Genomic DNA, 21,722 nt, shown 5'->3' on the forward strand with positions numbered 1-21,722 from the left:
CAGCCGATGAGCGCTCGTATCAGCTTTGCACACCTCCGACTCGCGTCACCAGGCAGCCCGTCTTTTATCGGTAGATGGCGCAGCAAGTTCTGGAGGCCACGCGTTCCGCTGGCCCATTTCGTTTCGTTGAGCACTGTACGTCATTGTCGCAACAGACTACCTGACGAAGTGGGTCGAAGTGGAGGCGGTCCCCGACACTTCAGCTGTGCATCTCGTCGCCTTCGTCAACAAACACCTTGTATTGAGGCATGGCACACCCCGCCGGATAATATCTGACAGGGGAACGTCATTTATGTCCCGTACTTTCAGTTGTGCTTTGCGAGATTACGGAATTGAACATGCGGCCGCTTCACCCTACCATCCTCAAACGAATGGCCTAGTAGAGCGCACCAACCGCAGCATTGGAGATATATTAGCTGCGTTCGTCAATAAATCTCACAAGAACTGGGACACATTCATTGGTACAGCGGCGTTCGCTTTGAACACTTCACAACAGGAAGTGACCGCCAAATCTCCATTTGAGCTCGTTTACGGAAGACTCCCGACGCTTCCGCAGGAATCATCGATGGGCGCTGCATGGACCCGTCGGGCGCGAGAGTATGAAGAGAACTTCGCTGAACGACTAAGTGAAGCCAGAAAACTGGCTCGGCTGGCTATTCTAAATAAGCAATCAAAGTTGGCCGAACGTCACAACAGAGAAACCTCATTGCCGTCGTTTTCACCAGGTGATGTGGTGCTTCTTCGAAGGAACCTAAGATGTCCACAGCACTCGGAAAAGCTTTTGCCCAGGTACTGTGGACCTTTCAAGATTAGCAGGCAACTTGGACCCGTAACATACCGTCTCGAACACCTTGACAGCCTGCCTCAGCGTGGGCGACGCCGCACTTTGACAGCCCATTCAAGCCATCTGAAACTTTATGTCACACGTGGTGACTATCTTAGCATCGTCCGGGACGAACTTCCAAACGGGGAGGGGCGAGTGTAAGGGACAAGGAAAAGGAAGAAAAGGAGAAGAAGAAGACGAGGTCGTGTGGAGAACGGGGGACTGAATTCTGGGTTGCCCGTTTTAGCCCATGAACTGAGACGCCCGCAACAATATATAAATGTTTTCCGAGAATAAACTTCAGTTGCAAGTAGCGCTCTATGTCTTTCGTTTCGTTTACTTTTCCGTTGTTTTTAGCGCTTTTACACTCGGAAATATGGATCACGCACTAGCCTAAGTGCATAACCTTCTATGGAATACGTACGTTTCGAAGTACAGCGTCTAGATGGCGCTCCAGCTCTGCTCTACGGAACACACAGTTATGAAATAAAAATCTAGATGCCGCTTCAAACGACGGGAGGCGGACTGAAGTGACTGATGGGGGTACCCCTTTCCGCGGGAGTTCCACAACTTAGCTACTCTAGTAACGTTGACCCCTGTCTTCCGCTGACGCCATTTTTTCACTGTTTCCAGTAGAGACTTTCACTTTGAAAAAACACGGTGAAGACCAAAATTGTAAGTTCAATAACTTCGCAAAAAAATTATCTTGACCCAATATTTGGGTTATTATTCTAGCGATGTTCGTCGGTGTGTTTAGCAAATTGTAAGCAAATCGGGAACTATGGAGAAAAAAAAAGTCAGGGTACCCCTTCAATAAAATTCATGAATTCGGGTTACAACTTTGAACTGACTAATCTAATTAAATTACTCTAATTCAATTATCGCAATGACATCACCACCCAATTCTACCTACAGAAAAATTCCTCCCGAACGCTGACGTTCTTCGCCGCAGCATCTCCCAGCGCGTGGAGCCTATTTGCTTGGCAAGATCTTTCTTTTTCTCTTCTCGGCGGAAGGGGGCGTGCGCCAGCGGAGCAGCGAACACGGAAGGACGTCTGTCTGTGGCCCTCCGTATAATCTCCGAACGCATCTCGCCGCCGTACGTCTCCCGGCGGCGGCGGCGGCGGCGCGGTTCGAACCCCGTCATTGGAGAGGTTGGAGACCTGGCCGTGCGCTACGTGACACAATTGAGCGAGTAGTTCGACGACGTGCAGCCGACTGCATCGAGGCGCAGCAGAGCGTCGCACCGCTCGCTGGCCCGGGGCTCGCCGTTCCCTTTCTTCCGGCCCTTTATTGTCTTTCTTTTCCCTGGTTCACGACGGACCTCGGACCGAGCGGAAAAGGATCTCCTCGCCCTCTCTTTCCACTCGTCGCTTCAACTTGCGATGGACCGCGGCGGATGCCAGTCCAGCGCCGTGAGAGACCAAGTTCCGACAATTTTAAAGAGAAAGTTTCGACAGACGTCCGACTATGCGACCCAGGCTGAAGGGATGGTTTTTCGACGCCACCTGAAGAGGGAAACGCGGTAGAGGGGTTAAACAAGGATGCAGCCTCAGCATTCGGCTCGCGTCCTCACTCATTATTTCGTCGAAACTCGTTTCGCGGAATTACGTTTCCTGGACAACGTTTCATTGACACACGTTTCATCGACACACGTTTCGTCGACATGATCGTTTTGTCGACACTCGTTACGCGTATTGCACGCTGTAGGGACATTCGGTCACGGGTGTATACAGCTTATTACAGAAAAAAAGCTAATCTGAGCTGTCCATGCAACAATTGGTGAATGAAACAATCTGTCGATGAAACATCGCGTGTCGATGAAACGTCGTTCGATCAACTGATTGCCACCGACAGGCAGCTGGTCGACAGTTCAATGGGCGTCTTGGGGCTCTTTGACTGAGCCCGCGTTAGTCCTCCGAGGGCGAGAAGGTACACTGAGGGAGAGGAGCCTTCCCCGGCGTTCGAACAGCCGGGGGCGGCCGAAGGGATTGCCAGTGTTCTTTCAGCGAGGAGCAGATGACGCAACCAGTAGCAGCTCTTGCCATGGGCCGGTGTCTGATGCAAGGTGTCGACGCTCTTGCCGCTCGAACTGATGAAACACAGCACCGACAGACACACACACGGTACGCAGGCGATGTTTCTTTTTGCGAGGGCTGGCGGTCCCAGATGGTTCTGTGACCCAGGAAGACTTTCTTTGTGCTTAGAACCCTCAGGGAAGGCCACCCGGTTGATGTCTCAAAGGGGTGTTCTCGGGCGCTCTCCCCTTCAGCGCTTCCAGTAACCCAACCATGTCCAATCCTCGCTCCTCGTTTGCCTCTTTAGGTGATGCTAAAAACTAACGCCCTCGATATCTACACTTCGTTTCGTGTTAAGTACAGACTAAGCTGACGCTACGAGCTACCAATCAAGCAGCGTCAAAAAGCGCAAGTCACTGGGCCTTTTCTGTTTAGGATTGGTTCAGCGATGATAAAACACGTACAGAGACATGACCAACACAATGATGGTGTGCTTTTCAAATTGTCCGATTGAAGTCATCATATATCTTAGCGTCGACTGTGTCTCTTAAGCTGAAACGAAGTACGAACCTTTCGAATAATCGCCTTCTGCACGCTGCCATCTTTGTTTACTGGGCTGTGAAAGATGTTCTGAGCGTGCGCAGTAGCTTTCGAAATAGGAGACTCGGCGTTTTTCGCCTGGGTGATAAGCGTTGACAGGCTCCACACGTCACGCTGCGGCAGTGATTTAAACTCCCCACCCCCAGATTCACGATCTACGCGCGCCACCCGATGGTCACGTGACACCCACTCGGCACACTGGATTGGCTGGGATGGCTCGTAGAGTCCCCCGTGGTCCATCCTGAGGTGGACCGAAGCACGGAGCACGTTGCGCCCCCCCCCCCCCCCCCCCCCCCCCCGCTTGTTCTTCTTTTTCTCCGGCCTCGTCATCGCCGTTATTGCGCTGACACGGGAAAAGCAACCGAGAACACTTCTTTCCTTGCGCTTGCATAACGATTCTTCCTGTTTTTGCTTTCTTTATCGACACGATGCCCCGGGAACTTATCGGGAGGTTGTAAAAGCGCGACATCGTTCGAGGAGGAAGTCTCGATTTTCGGGTCTCCGCCAGCGTCGTGTCTTTCCACGAGGTTCCGCGCGCACTGGGCGCACTTCGGCGATGCTCGATCCAGATCGCGTCGAGGATAAGAAGCACCGCGGGATTTTCCGGGGCCAAGTAGAGCCGCTAGATAGGCGAAAAGTGTCGGCGCCCCTTTTCCCGACTGTCTCGTGGGTGCCGCCATATTGGTGATCAATGCAAAGCGCGCGCAATTGACCATATAGTTACGATTCGAAAATGGGACTTCTTCGGCTTTAGATACCACGTTCAGAAAGCTCGAGTGATTTCGTTTTGCATTGCCTCCTGGATTGTTTTAACGTTTCTGGATGGCAGAAAAAGCGTTTCCTCCCGATTTTAGATGAAACTACGGGTAACTGGCAACAATGAGGAGGCACCACCGCGGCAAACGAGAAATTCACGTGGGAAGGCCAAGATAGAAGAAGTGGAGCGCGAAGAGCGGGAGGGGTGGGCTCCTTGGGGGCCTAAGACAGGCGAGTGGATGAGCCAGGGTGGCGACTGTGTAGAACACCCGTGGATGAGAGGGAGAGAAGAGGAAAGTCACACTCCAAATGGTGTACCTATGCGCAGGAAACAGATCCGATGCTACCAAAAGAGTTACACTTAACTGTTCAGAAAAAAAGACACGAAGGCACTGAATCTACCCAGTATCCTATTCTGTGACTTTAATGCGCGTATCGAAGAACTGAATGAAAAGACGGACAAGACCGGTCGGGAAATGCTAAGTTGGGTATGGAAAATGGGGTTAGCCACGGTGAACGAAGCAGTCAAGTGAAAAGAGAAGACCACATGGGCTGTTCAAGAACGTACATCGTGCATAAATGTCCCTCAGCGTTGTATGAAACTCTCACGGGCATGACAATAGTAGGTATTCACTGGACACCATATTTGAGGGCGATGTTTAGAGCGCATGCTCAGAACGAGCTCACATTAATAGCCCGCTAAGACTGGCAACCTTGATGGTGCTTAATGCACGCTCCAAAGGGACTGCGGAAGCTCGCCGTCAGCACGCGCTCAGCAGCAGCGCACACGGATATGGCCGCCAGTGAATACTCCCTATAAAGGAAACTGGCGCAGCAAGTCTTGCAAGTGATCACAGCGCTGATTGACACTGAATTTGGGGTCAAGTAAACTAAGTCAATCTTCGATGCTAAGGGCAACCACCTGTCCGACCAATAAGGAAGTAGAAACAGTCACACAGAGGAGCTGGAAAAGCAAACTGAAGACGAACCTATCCATCAGTGTACCGATGTTGTGATTTGGATGCTTACGCGATCACAAAAGTCAAAGAGGAGTACACGCCAGAACCATTGCCGACGGAGAAAGAGCGGGTGGAACGGCGAAGTGGCAGAGGCAAGGAATGGAAGGAGAAACGCATGCAAGACGCACGCGGGAGCACTTTAGACGAGAGGGCAGAAAGGATCGATTATTAAGACGTGAGAGCACATACGGAGAAAAAGAACGCATTCTCGGCGGCAGTGAAGACAGAGACGAAATCTTTGGACGCGCAACTGGTGGAGGAACTGCGAAGCAGCGGCAGGACGCTTCAAGAAAGTTCTGGCAACATGGGAGAGGGGAGGCGAGAGAGCCTGTTAAGTGTGTAGAAATCCTGCTTATTAATTAAGATGAGTTTTGTTAGAAAAGTTGCTCTTTCCAAAGTTGCGTCGGCATTGTTTTTTTTTTTTTTTTTCAAACTTTCTATGTTGGGTTTGGCGTTTTGGAGGGAGCATTGGCGGGGGTATCGCGGCCGAGGTGGGAGAGTTTCCCCCGCGGTCGTTAAGAAACGTCTCGGGTTTCGGGAGGCGGTGCGGGGAGAACCCGAGCTGGGAGCTGCTTGCGGCTTTTAACCGAGTGTGCCTGTATATAGAGGGTTTCGCCGCTTAGTGCAAAATTGTCGCTTTTTGTCCGATGTAATAAATTAGCTGTTGGCGCCAGCGAGACTGGTAAAATGCAGGGAACGAATCTAGAAGGAATTTGGATTTGGCGGTTGGAGCGCCAGGCTGACAGCTCGCCGACCATTGGGAAACTGTGTCTCACGTGGGAGTGGTGAAATTTGAAGGGATTGGTCGGTCCCTGAGGGGAAAGGAGGCTCCCACGAGCCTACAAAAGGAGTGCCGAGAGGATTCTCGGGGATTGGCTTCAATTCAATTTTGGGAGACTGGAGACAAAAGTATGGGGTTTAATTTTGGGATGTTAACTCACTGTTGAGTTGTTTTGTCTCATAAACGTGGCCACACTGGCCACTGTAAAGCCAACCAACGTCGTAATGTGTTCAGCGGGATCGAACAACTTTTAGTTTGTTTTAATATCAACTCCCCGGGGGCTGTCATCGGGCGAGCACCATCATCGGTCGTCACCATCCGGACGACAGGACGCCCACCCCAACCCCACTCCAGGAGGCCGAAGGAAGTTGACTGAGCCCGACGGCGTTAAAGAATCCCGCGAACGGAGCAGTCTTGACTGGAGAGGAATGCAGTAAGCACATTAGTGTAGCGATAGCGGATCGATCTTCGGGGAACTAATTACCGAGAGCCGGACCGACCCAAACGAGGACAGTATCGAAAACACCACAGGACGGAGCATATCGCGGGTGTAAGGTTCGGCGCGACCGCTTTTCGCTCGTTTTCGTTCGGAGGTAAGAAGTGCCTCCGCCAACCCGTGGGAAACCCAGGCACCGGCTGGGTTCGGGTGTATCGGGTCCCCTTTCCGAGCCTGCCCGCCGTACCAGCGCCATACAAGAGGGCGTGTTTTATGTCTGCACACGGTACTATAGCCCACTATAGCACATCCGTGTGGCAAAGAAGCAGAAGTCGAGACCTGACGTCAGATTCGACGATTGAGAAGAGCATAGACGAAGAGATGTCAGCTTTAACGAAGAGCGTTAGAGTAAAATGGAGTAAGCATCGAGCGTTGTTCTCTATGCGTTTTGATTTCGCGAGAATGCCGGGATATTTAAAGGCACCACGAAACGATTTTGAAATCGAATTTTGCCCACCGCACGTCGTAAAAGGTGTGAAAAGAAAACCAAAACACAAAAATAGCGAGCCATTTTTTTTACCAGATATTTAAAAAAAAAAAAAAAAGTAGCGGACTCTTTTATATTTTCTTTCCTTCGAAAGCTCTCTGCCTTTTCACTACGATGCACCATTATTATTTAATTCGGGGCTAGTTAAATAGAGCCTTGCAACGCACAGACGGTCACACTGCAACGGGGTTAGACAACATCCCAACAACGCAGCTAAAAAGAAAAATTCCAGGGAAAGATTTTGAGAGGCGCTATCCTGAGTGATGACCACAGGGGGGATACCAGAGTTGGAAGGGATCCCGAGTCAGGATGGCATACGAGGGAAAAGGACACAAAATGATCCTGAAAATCCATCGTTCAATAACTCTGACCTCGGGGTTCCCTACCGGATCTTCATGAATGCGCTAAGAGAAAGGCCACAAAATAAAACAAAAAAAATTAAACACAGACAAAAAATTAAAGACCTACACGGACGACCACTCTTTCAATTAGCACCAACGTTTGCTAATTGAAAGTCTGTCGTCCGTGTACGTCTTTAATGTGTTTATATTTTCGTTTCTAAGTATTCATTAAAACAAAGCACACGAGTTAAAGGGACACTGTCAGGGTATTTATGCTCGCCAAAGTTTTTATTTGTACATGACATATGAGAGTCCAACTACCCACAACACAATTTGAAGCTCGAAATTCGTTTGCTTTCCGCCCGTAAACCGCCGATCGAGAACTGGCCGGTTTGAGTGGCACTCACTCTCTTCTTCGTGGTCACGTGCCGTTTTCAAAGGTTTCGAGACAAAGGTTAGATGTAATCAAAGTCGTGGGTTATCGAAGGCACAAACTGAATACTACATATGAACAAAAAATATGATACCCATTTTTTTGTGGCTTCTAAAAAACAACAAAAACGTTGATTGAAAAAAAAAAAAAAAAAGTTTCACAGCCACGTGATTTTTGGTAACTTTCTCCTCCTCCATATTTCTTCTTCCTTCCCAGTTCAGTTTCGGTTTCGAGCAGTTGCATTTTTTTATTTTATTAAAAATATACGTGACGCTGCAACAAGATACCGATTGGGTAGTCTTCTGACACCATAATAGATCGCTTGGCAAAACATAAACAAACTTTTTTCTGGGGGGTGTCAGTGTCCCATTAAAGGCTGACCAAGAAGCAGAAAGGGTGAAAATTTTCTCCCCAATTCCTCCTTTCCGCTCGAGAAAGAAGGATACTCCCCTTCCTGCCGGGGAGTAGCTCAGAGACCCACTCCTATGGGGAGAGGAAAGGACAGGGAATGGACAGAAGGAAACTGGGGAACCGGTTTTCTGCGCGACGGAACACGATTCTGCAGGTCGGCCTTTAAAAAAAAAAAAAAAACACTAGTTTGCCGGGTAATTATGAATTCCCCGAGCTTTCATTTGTTTGCCCTTTCTACTGCCACGGGCATCGTCCCACATAGCAATCGTTAAAGCATTCTCCCAGTCCGAAACGAAAGACTGGTCGCCTTTTATGTGCTGTTTTCACGCCGCGAGCCCATTTGTCAAGTGGATGCTCAAGCCTCGGGTTTCCACCCGCAGGCTCCCAGGTCCGGAGAGGTGAAGGCGTTCCGCTCTCATCGACTAAGCGGCAACAGCCGGCGGCGGCTGCACGTGGCACCGACGCAACGCTTCCTCAAAAAGTCTTAGAAAAAAAAATTAGCCTTTCCACTCTGGTGAAGAAGAAAGAACAGCGGAGCTGTAGCTTCTGTTCTCGGCGGTGGCTTTCCAGGCGAGCGATCTGCTTCTCTTTCGCAAGGGAATCTGATGCGCTCGACGCAGTGCAACTTGAGGTGATAGCGGCCTCGCGGCGGTTGCGGAACCATTCGCGCTGCTGCGCACGTCGCCGCTCGTTCCCTTCCCGCTCCTCTTCCTCCGAAGAAATGTTGCCGCCATCTATGAGCGACGGCAGCGACCAGAGTGTTGTGTCGACCACGGGTGTCGACATTTGTTTGGTGCCGGACACGATCCTGGGGAAACTAGCCCTTAACAGCCCCGCTGTTAAAAAAAAAGAAAAAAAGAAAATGTTTACTTATCGTCGGTATTGAGTTTTTGAAATTTTAGGTAGATATGTTTTGAAGTAAACAAGCACGTTTAATTCATTCCGTATCCGCGTAAGAACCGAAATTACGCGTCCACGTGAAACGTTCCGTATGACTGTCTTTCCGCTTAACAAAAAATAAAATAATTATTTGACTGCAAAGAGCGGTGACCGATACAGTATATAACGGAGCGAAGGCCGCATGAACCATTTGTAAGGAGGGCGTCCACGGCGCCGCGATGAATGCCAGAATGAGGAATCCTGCCTTGCCCGCCCCCGCCCCCCCCCCCCCCCCCCCCCCCCCCTCCCTCGTGGCCGAGCCGTGCAGCAAGTGCAGCAACCGGTTCGACCGCTTCCTAGGAGGAAAGGAAGCACACCTCTCCAAGTTACTGTTTCTTGCAATTAAATTACATTATTAATTACCTTGCTAGCAACGGCTCGAATGCAATTAAGTTACATGGCATATTACCACGGCAGAAAGTAATTGTTTAGAATTACAATTTACTTCAAAAATAACGACATTACTTTTAAATTACTTTTTATTTCTTCATACAAAAAGAAGGAAATAGTTCGTTTCTACCAATAATTTTATTTACAGTATTTAGAGTGAAGTAAAAACATCTAGAATTCTCGGTTGCACCTGTTGTACCCCAATCAGTCTCTTGCAACTAAAAATCGAAAGATCCTTCTAGCATCGAACTCCTGCACTAAATTCTAATCCTCTCTCTCGAACGGAACCTCCTGACCAGTGAAGAGGATGCGGAGTCTGTTTGTAGCAGAGCACCCGTAGTATCCGGGAGAACAACCCGCACCAGGGCTAGTGCCCAGCTCTGTTAAAGCCTCTTCGAATCTATGGCGCCGTTGCAGAGACAGGGATGCACCCTCTAGCTTTACTGTGGCAGTTTTGGCATCCCGATTTTCTGGCTCGTTCATCACCTGTGCTCCCAAAGGGGGCAAGCAGCTCGTTTCCCTTACATGACGCCTTTTTGGGAGACCCTGGCACTGTCAAAACGTGTGGGTTTAGGATAAAGGACTATCCGCAGAAGAGTGCTTTTACCGCTAACCTGTACAATACCCGGGGCTCAAAGCAGGCACAGCAGAGAGTTGCCGGGAGCGCTTTTAGCCACAATGGTATCAGCAGCAAAACAATCCAATCTCTTCCTTCTTGTATTGACTTAAACGTTCTGTTTTTTATTCTTGTTTTAGAAGTACAATATCAATGTGAGTCCGAATGCACGAAGCCAATGGGCAACGAGAATAAATAAAATCGAGGACACAGCCAACAGAACCGACAGGGAAAGAGGACCCTGCAGGTCCCGACACCAGCCCAACCGCGCGAAAGGGCACGAAAGGATGACGCTCGTGGGTCGGCGATGATCGCGGGGCAACAAGTGAGCCAAGCAAACGCCGCCTCAGTGATATTTGATTTTCCCCTTCTCTCAAGGAGCCTCCCCCCTCCCCCCCCCCCCCCCCCAAGCCCCCCTCAGTATGGCGTCCAGTCAATTACAATTACTACAATTTATAATTGAGAGCTAAATAAACTCTCAGTCTTTCCAGAAAGGTAAGGAAGACCAGCGAAGCTGTACTATGGTGGGAATGAAGTAATGGCCGACCGCAATTCGGCAAACCAGAGTGGAAAGGCTGGAGAGGTTGCGCCATCTATGAGCGTCGGCGGCAAGCAGACAACCAGCAAACACAACGCTTTCGACAACTACTGCCATCTATGAGCGACGGCGGCAACCAGAGTTTGTGTCGACATTTGTTTGGTACCGGACACAATCCTGGGGAACCTAGCCCTTAACAGCTCCGCTGTAAAATAAAGGAAATAAACTGCTTCTCTCTGACTGCACCACGGCGAAACTGCTGTTGCGGTGAAAAGGGCTTATCCGGGGAGCATACGCGGCAAAAGTCGGCGACCGCCAGTGCCCTTTAGAAAGTAAAAGGCGAAAAAGCTCCAATGTCGAGTTCGCACCAAAAGTGTCGCCAAGTGTCGCCCAGTGTCGCGTCCAATATGCCCTCGGTAGGTGACGTAACATTCAGCGGATTTTTATCTAGATGGTGTTGGTCACCCTCTATCTTCAGTGCCACCTGGTGTAAACGGGGCGAAAATGAGCACGCAGGACGTTCCCATAATTCCTCGCGGGATCTTTTGGAACTTTCGCAACTGGTCCTTCCCGCGCGGACACACGCTGCCTTTGCACAAGCCTGAGATTCCTTTGCAGACGTCTCGGAACATGTCGTCACGCGAGTGCAGCGCGCTACAATTTCTTAAAAAGAAAAGAAAAAGAGAGTCATTTTTGAGAGTCAATCAATGCGCTCTTTCGGAGGACTCCTGGGCGGCGTAATGGGGTCTCCGGGTGCGCGGCGGGACCTCTCGGCGGCGGAGGGAGCTCCTCCGCGCCGATGGATCGATGTGTCCCGAGGGGCTTCCCAATTTGTTAACGGGCGTCGCATCGATTGTCCGACCGAATCAATTCCCCCCGGTGCATGTTCCGCTGGCGGAAGGCGCCGGCCCACGTGCAGCTGGCCGCAAAACAACGGACGCTTAGGCAAGCTGTCGCGGCTGCCACGAGACGCGCCGTCGCGGGCTCTCTCAATCCTCCCCGGCCCTTTCTTGGGAGTCGAAAACCGATGGAGGCAAATGAGCTTCCCCCTTTCGGACACCGGAGGGGGGACTGGGAGAAATGCGCGCAAAGCAAGATGCGGGACAAGCGAAAAAGGAAGCAGAAAGGACTGCGCTCGTTTCCGTCCGCTTCTTTTACGGCGACAGCCGTTATTCGAGAGGTTTCAGCGGATCGCCGCGTGTGTGTGTTTCCCGTGTCACCTTGGCTGGGACTTTTCAACGCTCCAGCGGGAAAAGACGTCAAAAGAGTCGTCACGTGATGTCATAACGTCATGCCCCACTAGTGACGTCATCTGACACCCTAACATGACACGATGATGTAGACGCACATCACGTGACACCACCACGTCACGTGACAAGGTGACGTCGTGGTTAGCGTGCACTGCGACAGTCCAGCAGAGTGTGCAGCGTCCCGGTTCTTGCCGCCGTTCATGTACAGGACAAGGAACCGGGAATTTCCAGTAAGCATAAATCAAGTCGACCTACATCCACCTACTTTACTATACACACTCTAAATCCAGTTGCTCGTCTTGTTACTCATACGCAGACTGCTACTAATGAACACGAGTAACAGTTACGAACGTTGTTGTCTCATTCCTCTTTGAAACTGTCCTTAAAGATTTTGAGTAGATCGTTCCGATACTTCCGATAACGATACCCGAGAACGATACGATACGTATGTGCAAAGGCGTCGGAGAAGTATCGGGTATTCGTTATCGGAGTCATCAGAACGATCTACTAAAACTCCCTATTGATAGAAGTCGTATGCGTAGCATAAAGTAAAGCAGTTTTATAAGTAACAAGATCGTTAAGCGTCAATTGTTAGTAGGGATGCCGCGAACTTTTTTCGAATCGAAGTTTAGATGATCGAATCAAGCGGTTCGAAAGGTTCGAAAGATTTCGATTTTTCGAATTGTCTATATCGTAAAATTCGACGGAGGTCGAATTTTCGAACTTGTTAAGCTAAGAAGTTCGACGCTTTTCGAACCGTCGAACTTATTACGCTAAAAAATTCGATATTTTTCGAACTTTCGAAATTATTGCGCTGCAAGGTTCAATGCTTGTCGAACTTTCGAACTTGACTGACCAAAAAATTCGATCAATTTCGAACTTTCGAACTTATATATCAAGAGAATTCGAAAAGTTTCGAAATTTCGAATTCTGAAAAGTCAGAAGTTCGACGAACTTCGAACTTTTAGGGTAAAAGTTCGACGTTCGTCGAACTTCGAAAGACCGGCGGACGGTTTCATTTGATTTCAAGTAGTGGGGTACATTCGTAATTTTTTTTTCTCAAACTTTTACACGCGGTGATGCGTTCCTTACGAAAGACAAGGTCGTTTATTTCAACGTTCTGGCATGCTTAGGTTTAAAGAAATAAATCCCCGAAGGGGCGAGGAAGGACGACGGGTTTTTGACGATTATCGTTTGTGCCAGATTTGAAGCACGCTGCAGCCGGAGCTATTTATGGTAGATATGTTATAATTTTTTTAAGAATGATCTATGTATAGCCTAGGTAAGTGCCGTCTTAAGATGTGATTATTGTTATTCATCGTGAGTTTGGAAGAAATGTCCAAACATGTATCTGCATGCAATTATGACCTAAACTTGATATTTATTTTCGTCTAAGTTGTTTGAGGCATCGCATTTAAATTAACACCACAGACAGTACATATCATTGCCATCTGCAGAATACAAAATAATATATTTATTGTTTTTTCACGTTAAGGAATAAATTAACTCATGGAAGAAGATTTCTAGTGTGTTCAAGTTCAGCAGGTCATTAAAAGAAAACTTTTTTTTTTTTTTTTCGCTTCACGTTCCTGGGACGTGTTTCTTATAGCCTGTACACATTTTGGTAAAAGAAACTTGTTTCGAAGTTCAGAACCTCTGAATATGCAAGAATAGAACACTTCCGACGAATTCTTGATAGTTTTTTTTTTCTCCTGCTTTTTATTCCCGCATTTATTCTTTTTTTTTTATTTTGTTACTATCGGCACAGGTGTTTAGGTCGAAAAGACAGCTTTGAATTTCCGAACCACTAAGCATGTGATGAGCAGTGCCTTCTGACAACGAGTTTCTAACAATGACCATCTACGCGATCTTTTATGCAGTGAAGAGCGACATTAGCTATACATATGCATAAATAATTTCAGATTTAAATAAGCTCGACCACGCCCTCTATCCCCGTATTGTTTTCTTTAACAGTCCGAAATACCTGCAAGGGAAAGAAAGAGGCTGAAGCCCCCCTCCCCCCCCCCCTCCCCCGCTACCCTCTTTCCCCCCGTTTTTCCTCTTCCGACGCCACTTGTATGGTAGAACGCTCCTGGACCTCGAGTTGTGTCGGCTTTTGTGCTTTTTGCGAGGCGATTCCTCCGTCCCAGAAAATAAACCTCCAGGACAATTATAAACTTCACCGGATCGGATTACTACCAGCGTGCAAGGGGTGGCGAGCTAGTTTGCCAGGTCGCTTCAAGGTTTTTCTGAGCCTCAACCTCCTGCTCGCCCCTGGCCGTTTCGAACTGGAAGAGTCTCGTAAAACAGTGTGTTCGTGCAATCACTACTGCGTGATGCAGGTTAAAGACAACCCCCCCCGGGGCTGGCGGTCACAATTCTGCACTGGCAAATATTCTAGCACGTCCGGGACACTCGTCGTCTCATTTAATTGCCTGACCAACTTCGCAGAATCTAGATATCACACCCTAACTTTTCTAAACTTGATTTTGTGAAAACCAGTGAGCAGTGAAAACATTATTCGAAACTGAAACTGTGGAAAAACTTGAAAATCGGACTTCGAACTTTGAAAACTTGGATTAGAAAAAAATTCAAAATCTTCGAAGTTTTTTTTTTTATTTTTTATTTTAGCGTTAAAAGAGAATCGAAACCTTCGACCTTTTCGAACTTTATGCAAAAAGAAATTCGAAATCTTCAAATTGTTCGAACTTCATGTCTATAAAAATTCGAAGCGTTCGAAGTTTTCGAATTTTTTTTACAAAGAATTTAGAAATTTTCGAATGTATCGAACCTGAAGTAAAAAAATATTCGAAATATTCGAATTCGAAATTTTAGAAACCGTGAAAGCTTCGAAATTTTCGAATTCGAAACTCCGCTGTGGACAAAAGTTGCGAATTTTTCGAAATCGAACCTCGGTCGGTACGAAAATATCGAAATTTTTCGAAATCGAACCTCAGTTCGCTTCGCAAATATCGAAACCTTTCGAAATCGAACCTTGGGTGGTTCGCGACATCCCTAATTGTTAGTAATGATTTCCAAGCGTTACCCATGCTGGCAAGAGAGGAAAGGTGATGAGACGTCCGCATTCACGGGAAAGGACTGGTCAGAACCGGCGGTTGTTTAGAGACAACAGCTTTGTCGATATTGTGACGAATGACGATTGACGAAGCGACGAGTGACTGAAGGAAACTAAACGTTTCATGGGAAGAACTTGTGCCCAAAACAAAGGAGAAGAAAGCTGGCGTCGCAAGCGTCGATGGCGGCATAACAGCAGGATCCAGCGCTAGGGCGCGGAGCCTAGAATCTTCTTCCTCGATCATTCACGAACTATGCATTCTAAACATGAACAAGCTATAGATGGTTCTTCAACCTTCTCGCATTTTCTGCTTACATCAAGAAAGATAAAAACAACACGCAGTGCCGGGAATCGAACCCGAGCAACGTGCGTGTCAGTCAAGCGCGCTGCCGACTTCGCTACACGTAAGCGCTCGGCAATATATATAATGGAATTCCCTTGTTGGTTCAAAGATCGTTAGATCCATAAACACCTTACACAAAGTGACTACAAGACACCGTTATGTCTTTCAGTAGATTAGCCTATATGAACTCGACATTTGCTTTACCTATGCAGACGCTTTAAGATAAGCGAGCCTGAGATAATAATAATAATGCTTTATTCGCATCACGCCCCAGAACAACCATAGGTCATATTGGGTCGGCGCATAAAATGGCAGTACAAAAATTTAACAGACTATCTGCCACTGGTCAAAGGCATAAAAATCAGGAATTAAAAAAAAAATGATTTCAGCACTCTTTTAAAGATTAAACTATCTGAAAACATATCAACATGAGAGGACAGTTCATTACTACAAATCTGCATCCTTACCAACGGTGACAATTTCGATCCAATGGAGTGGTAAAATACACTCAGTCTTCTAACAAGGCGAGCTGGTACATGAAATTTTAACGATGACACTAATTCATTACCTAGACGGTCGTGTACAACCTTATGTAAACATAGAACGCCATGAGCTATTCTTCTATTTATTTACGTATTTATTTATTTATTGAAAGTACCTTCAGGGCCCGAAGGCATTACAGAGGGGGAGAGCACATACATGAAACAAAGATAGTAAAATAGTAACAAGTCAACAGTATTACATAAACAACAACAAAAAAAGAAAAACAACAGGTCATGGGTCACTGCTAAGATAGTTAGTGATGGAATTTTTAAACAGGTTAGTATCAGTTATAGCAGCAATCAACCCTGGGAGGTGGTTCCATTCCTCGGCTGTGCGGGGCTAAAAAAAAAGATTGAAATGTTGTGGTAAATGAACTTGGAACTCCAACTTTGTGGTGATGGTCAAGACGGGATGAAATGTAAAAGGGGGAGTAATCATCTAATTGCGTAGAAGAGGATTATGAAAATACATTTTATGAACTAGACATAGGCGTGAAATTTTACGCCGCGAGGACAGGTGAAGCGGCTTCTCTTTTACGTTGAGGTGGGAAGCGCAAATGACCATCTCGTTGAGGGAATGACCACTCCGCGGCGTCGTCGACTTTGCCGCGCAGAATTTCAAATATATCTCTCGCCATCAATATTGCCCTATACTTTTTTTTTTCGCGTAAAAATTTTTTTTTTTTTGTGACACGCGTGAGACAATTAACCACTTAAAAAAAAGCTTTTTCTTCTTTTCAGTGAAGTAAAATAGGAATTACCAACAAGGTAGTTGAAGCCATCATTCGTTAGTATATCTACCCATAAGGACACTGCATAGGATTCAAGGTGTAGCCTTATGTAGAAATTAAGATAATCGCCCCCCCCCCCCCCCCCCCCCCCAAACAACCCAGTCCCTACCTTTACAGTGAACAGCATAGGACGAAGAAAAATAGCCCGCGCTAGATAACTCTTCTAAAAGCCATGTTTCTGGTCGAAATAATGCCAAACTTTGTAGAAACGACGTTTGCCATGCAGTCATCTGCTTTAGTCCGCGAGTATTCTGACAGAGCACTTAATTCCGCTGGCCATTTCGTGATGCATCCGGATTATTCAAAATGAATGAGCGTGTTAAATCCAGCTTCCCGAAAAACTGGTGGAATATACATCCCTCAGGCCACACGCCTGGATTAATAATTACTTCAAACATGACCTGGTCCACCGAAATATGAAGAGTGGAGTAGTACGAGTATTTCGTTTTCCTTTTAGGGCAACAGCTAGCTTTGCCACCTAGTAATGGCTCAACAAGACTGGTGACATCCTCGACTGTTGCTACAGGGTCAGGTCGAGGAACAAACAATGCCTTTCCAGTAGGCGGCCGAGGTACAACGGTTCCTTTCGACAATTTCGCCCTTCCGACCGATGGCTTGCTTCGTCATCGAGGGGACACCAGAGTGCAGCCTTCGGCGACGGCCACACTCTGCTCGTCACCCTGTCGACGGTCGTCACCAGTTCTTGTGGCAACTTCTTCCGAACGGTAGACGTTCCTCGGTTCCTAGCAGCTGGTCCCGTAGGCATGGAGATCGCACCGCTGCTCGAGATGGAATTCGCCGTCGCTCGTGCTCCCAGATTTTGTCGTGATGATGCAGCAGATGAGTAGATATAGCTCGGTTGTTTAGAATTGAGCCCTCTCTGATTGAGCTGCTTTCGGAATTCGACAACTTCGAAACGAAGAGAGTGGCCAGCCGCTCTCAGGCACTTCACTTCGGCGGTTAATACGTCCAACTTGGCATTCATCCTTTGCAACGCTGATTCCAAGTCGTAGGTAGCGTGCGTGGGTTCACTGCCAGTATAACGAACTGATTCATAATCTGCGTCTAAACCAGACGCATCCGTTGACTCTTCGTCCAGATTAGGCTTATTATCTCCGCCAGCGCTGCAGTGTCGCCTCGGGTGCCGTCGTTACATTTGTACGTGCTTTTGCCTGATGCCATGGGACGTTGCATTCTTCGAGTCCTACTTTTATACAGTCGCAGTGGAACGTGCGTTTGCAGCCACCAGTACACGTGATGAATTGCTGAGCAGCTCCCGCAAACGACCTTTCTTCGGCGCCATCTTGATTTTGATCCGTCAGACCAGGCCTAGAGGATTCCTATCTCTGAGGCATCATTCGCGGGTCTTGCGAATGGGCCAACTGTTCATGAATCATTCGGGGATTCCGACTGCACGGCAGGGTGATGCGTCATATACGGAGACCCTCCAGCATTTCGTGGCACTCTGGGTGAGTCACGCTCGAGAAAATGGGTGATCTCGTCCAGTTAAGCGGCGGAGGCGAAAGCGACGTTGCTGCCAATCGTTGGCGAGTCCGAAATGGCACGTTTGATCCCCTGGCATAAATGATTTTCGCAATTTTTCGCAACGCCGTTGCACTCTCCTCAACCAAAATCGAACGGTCTGATTTTGGACAAGGTGAGAGAAACAGCGTTCTCAGCTGATTATTGGGCGTGGCACCACAGCTTGCACGTAACCGACCAATGAGACATTATTGACCCGTTCGCAAGTTCACAGTCGAGCAATATCTTTGCGAGAAAAACGTGTCACCAACATACATGTAGCGAGAGAGGTCTCGCGGCCTCTTGCGTGCTTGTCCTTATACTCCTTCATCCACCGGTCGATATCAGCGTGCGTACGGCAGCAGTACAACTTCCAGCATGAAATACACGATCCCAATCTCAGCCTGCGTCCGATCTTACTTAACCGCGGTGCTGGCTTCGTTGCAGACGATCAACATTTTTCGTCCCGTCTGTTAGCAGACGACGTACGCTGTTTACTTGTTCTACTGCCGCCCACAAAGAACGCTATCAGACGAACCGCGTTCTTCGCCCGCGTTGGCAGACGAATCGTCTCCGAACCCTATCTTAGCTCGCTCAGCGAAAGGCAAGTTCTATCTCGCTCACGCGGTAACCCAAATCGGACGCCCTATAGACCCCTTTCGAAATTCACGTACCGAATATTAGAAGGTCGGAACCACTGCACAATGGCGAAACAACTGCATCGAGGAACGTGCAAGTCATTCCATAAGATAGCAAACGTCGGAGCGGGGCCAACACTACGAGCCGACGAGCCAATAAAACTGCGTCAAAAGTGCAACGTCACTGCGCTCCTCATCTTTTTCTGTGGGTGTGATTTTTCCAGTGTGCCGTGACGTTGAGGTATTGGTCCGCCATTGTGCAGGTATTCCACAGCTGCCATCAGAGGGCAGTATTTCGAAAGGGGTCTATTTTCCCTCCGCGGACTCACCTTGTGAATGGGCGTTCCCCAGAAGTCGTTGGCGAAGAGCTGGCCGAGCGGCGTGCCGGGCCTCAGGTCCCGGTTGTCCCGCACGGCCGAGGCGTCGTCGAACACGAAGCCGCAGCTCATGGCGTTCGAGTAGCACAGCCAGCATAGCGCCGCCACGCACAGGTACCAGCGGCGACGCACCCCGCCCCGCCTCCGCTGCCAGCGCCCGGAACCACCGCCGCAGCAGGTCTGCGTACACGCGAGGGTGACGAGGACGTGAATCCGGGGCTCGAGTGGCCCGAACTGGCATTGTGAGGAGTTCATAGTCTAGTCACAAAGAGGGCTAAACAGCGGGCAAAGAACGAGGGAGGCAAGGAAGGCCTATACACAGTGGCGTACCAACTTGATTTTGAGTGGGGGGGTGGGGGGGGGGGGGGGGGGGGGGGGCAAACCAGACGTGGGGGGGCAAAACACATGCCTTGCCCCCCACCCTGAGAACTGGGGGGGGGGGCCAAGAGCCCCCCTTGCCGCCGCCGCCCGCCCCCGCCCCCCCCCCCCCCCCCCGGTCGATACGCCTATGCCTATACACCTCTTAGCGTTTTTTTGAGCGCTATGCATGCAGTTGCGGGAGGCGGCTGCAGAACGTTGCGGTGAAGCGCAGTAAACGGAAGTTGAGCCAAATAAAAGCGCGCTATTGTCGCTGGCGGCTCTCCAATAGTAAGCGAAATCCACGGTCACATGGCGTCGCCCGGAGAAAGCGTCGAAGTTGACCGAGGTGGCCGACCTTCGGACGATCCCGCTGGCTTCGGCGACTCTGTCCAGACGGAACCATCGCGGTTGTGGAAAAAAACCTGCTGCTCCGCGTCCTCACAACACCCATGTCTACACACCAATGGGCGTAAGTCTCTGAAACACCCTTTTTATACCCTAAGGGGTATACATATTTTAAGTGTGCACGAATGAACCGATTTTGCCAGGCTGCTGGTGTAAACGGCGGTCTAACACGTAACCCCCCGTACAAAAATGTCAGATGAAAGTCAGATTCGGACCGCCTTGTCCACTGTCAGTCAGGCATCTCCAACTTCAATCTGCGCTCGATGGTTCCGGTCGATCCAAAACGAACCCGGGGATTCCAGTCTGGCACAATGCAACCGTCCTTATAGTCCCCCCCCCCCCCCCCCCCCCCCCTCTTTATTTTCTCTCCAGTTTTTGACATAAAGATTTGCAGGACGGAATTTATAATCAAACGAGACGGTTCAAGATTCCACCAGGATTCGAGTTCTATATTATCGCACAATATGAGCGCGCTGTGTATTTTTAGAGGATGTACTTGCTCTGCTCCGCCCGTCCGACGGCCAGGTCGGCTCCTCGTCAGCGGCCTTCCAATGCTCTGGCGGCCGATTCCGTCGTACTACTGGCATGCTTATGACGCCACTAATATGACAGTGATAATGCGGGACACCTTCCCATCCGCAAGGCGGGCACGGGTGTTGGGCTGGCTGCCCAAGCAGGGTTGGGCAGTATCGCGATACAAAGGTATCGCGATAGTATTTCAGAAACACATTTCGTATCTGTATTTCTGTATCGCGATACATTTTTTTCACCCGTATCTGTATTCCTGTATCGAAATACATTTGGAATGTTTCTATGTATCGCGATACAATCAGGAGGAAATGTATTTCGTTACATTTCTTGAGAAATACTCGCCCCCCCCCCCCCCCCCCAACCCACCTCCTCCCAAAATACAAATCCGAACGCCTTTTTTTTTTTTTTTTTTTACTTTTTAGCGCAGCAGGGTCAAAGAGGTGCTGGGGCATTGTTACTATGCTGACCAAGGTTCCTTCCGATTCTCCAAACTATTTTTCTATGCGTCCTCTTCTCTCTTCTGAGAAGTACATAGTCGGGGATTCGAACGAGGTGGAGTGCCAGGAGTGGAGTCAGAGCATCTTCGGCCACAGGTCCCTAGGTAGGGATTTCATGAGTCACTGTTTGCTGGCATCCAATGCCCGCTGCTAACCGTCTGTCTTCCCTTAGCGTACACAGTACACCCAGCCGGCAAAGCTGAGTCACAGCCCGTTGCAGCACGAGCCGGGCGGTGGTTGACTTGAAGTAGTAGGATGACTCACGCAATGAAGTTCAACACATATCCGAATGCGTCTGCGCCAGTAATATTGGACGGCTCAAGGGTACGTCATGAACATGACCCGCTCCTCTAATGATCCGAAACCCAGCAAGCAGTCCAGACGTGGCCTCGCTGTGCTGACACAGACTTCGTACACCTGCGACTCGTCTCGAGCGCGCTGTTTCTCGGAGAGCTCAAACCTGTGTCGGCAATATTTTGTATACCCGCGATCTCGGATTACATGTTTGGAGTTTTCTGGTCTCATCGTGAGTAAATGTACTGTACCGCCCGAAGCTTGTGGAAACGGACGCTCGCCACGCTCTTTCCGGTTTCTGTATACGTAAACAATCGTCGCGACGCTTCAATTGCTAAAGTTTTTTTGCCTAGCGATTTGTGTTTCACACAGCGGTTTGACGTTCGAGCTTGTACGCAATTAACATAGGCTGCATTACGTAGATGCGACCGTAGAGCACCGAATCGAGA

At 48.9% G+C, this 21,722-nt stretch overlaps 1 protein-coding gene across 2 annotated transcripts in view; it reads right to left on the minus strand.

Annotated features, from left to right (window-relative positions):
• LOC8028096 (protein O-mannosyl-transferase Tmtc3) overlaps positions 1 to 21,722 on the minus strand; it is a 328,600-nt gene that overhangs the window by 166,251 nt on the left and 140,627 nt on the right. For both annotated transcript variants that reach the window (XM_042293455.1, XM_040214192.2), the window contains one exon: positions 19,139 to 19,366. In XM_042293455.1, the coding sequence (XP_042149389.1) occupies positions 19,139 to 19,366 (228 nt within the window). The remainder of the gene's footprint in view (positions 1 to 19,138; positions 19,367 to 21,722) is intronic.

Source organism: Ixodes scapularis, unplaced genomic scaffold, assembly GCF_016920785.2.
Source record: "Ixodes scapularis isolate PalLabHiFi unplaced genomic scaffold, ASM1692078v2 PGA_scaffold4__175_contigs__length_147842914, whole genome shotgun sequence".
Taxonomy (NCBI): domain Eukaryota; kingdom Metazoa; phylum Arthropoda; class Arachnida; order Ixodida; family Ixodidae; genus Ixodes; species Ixodes scapularis.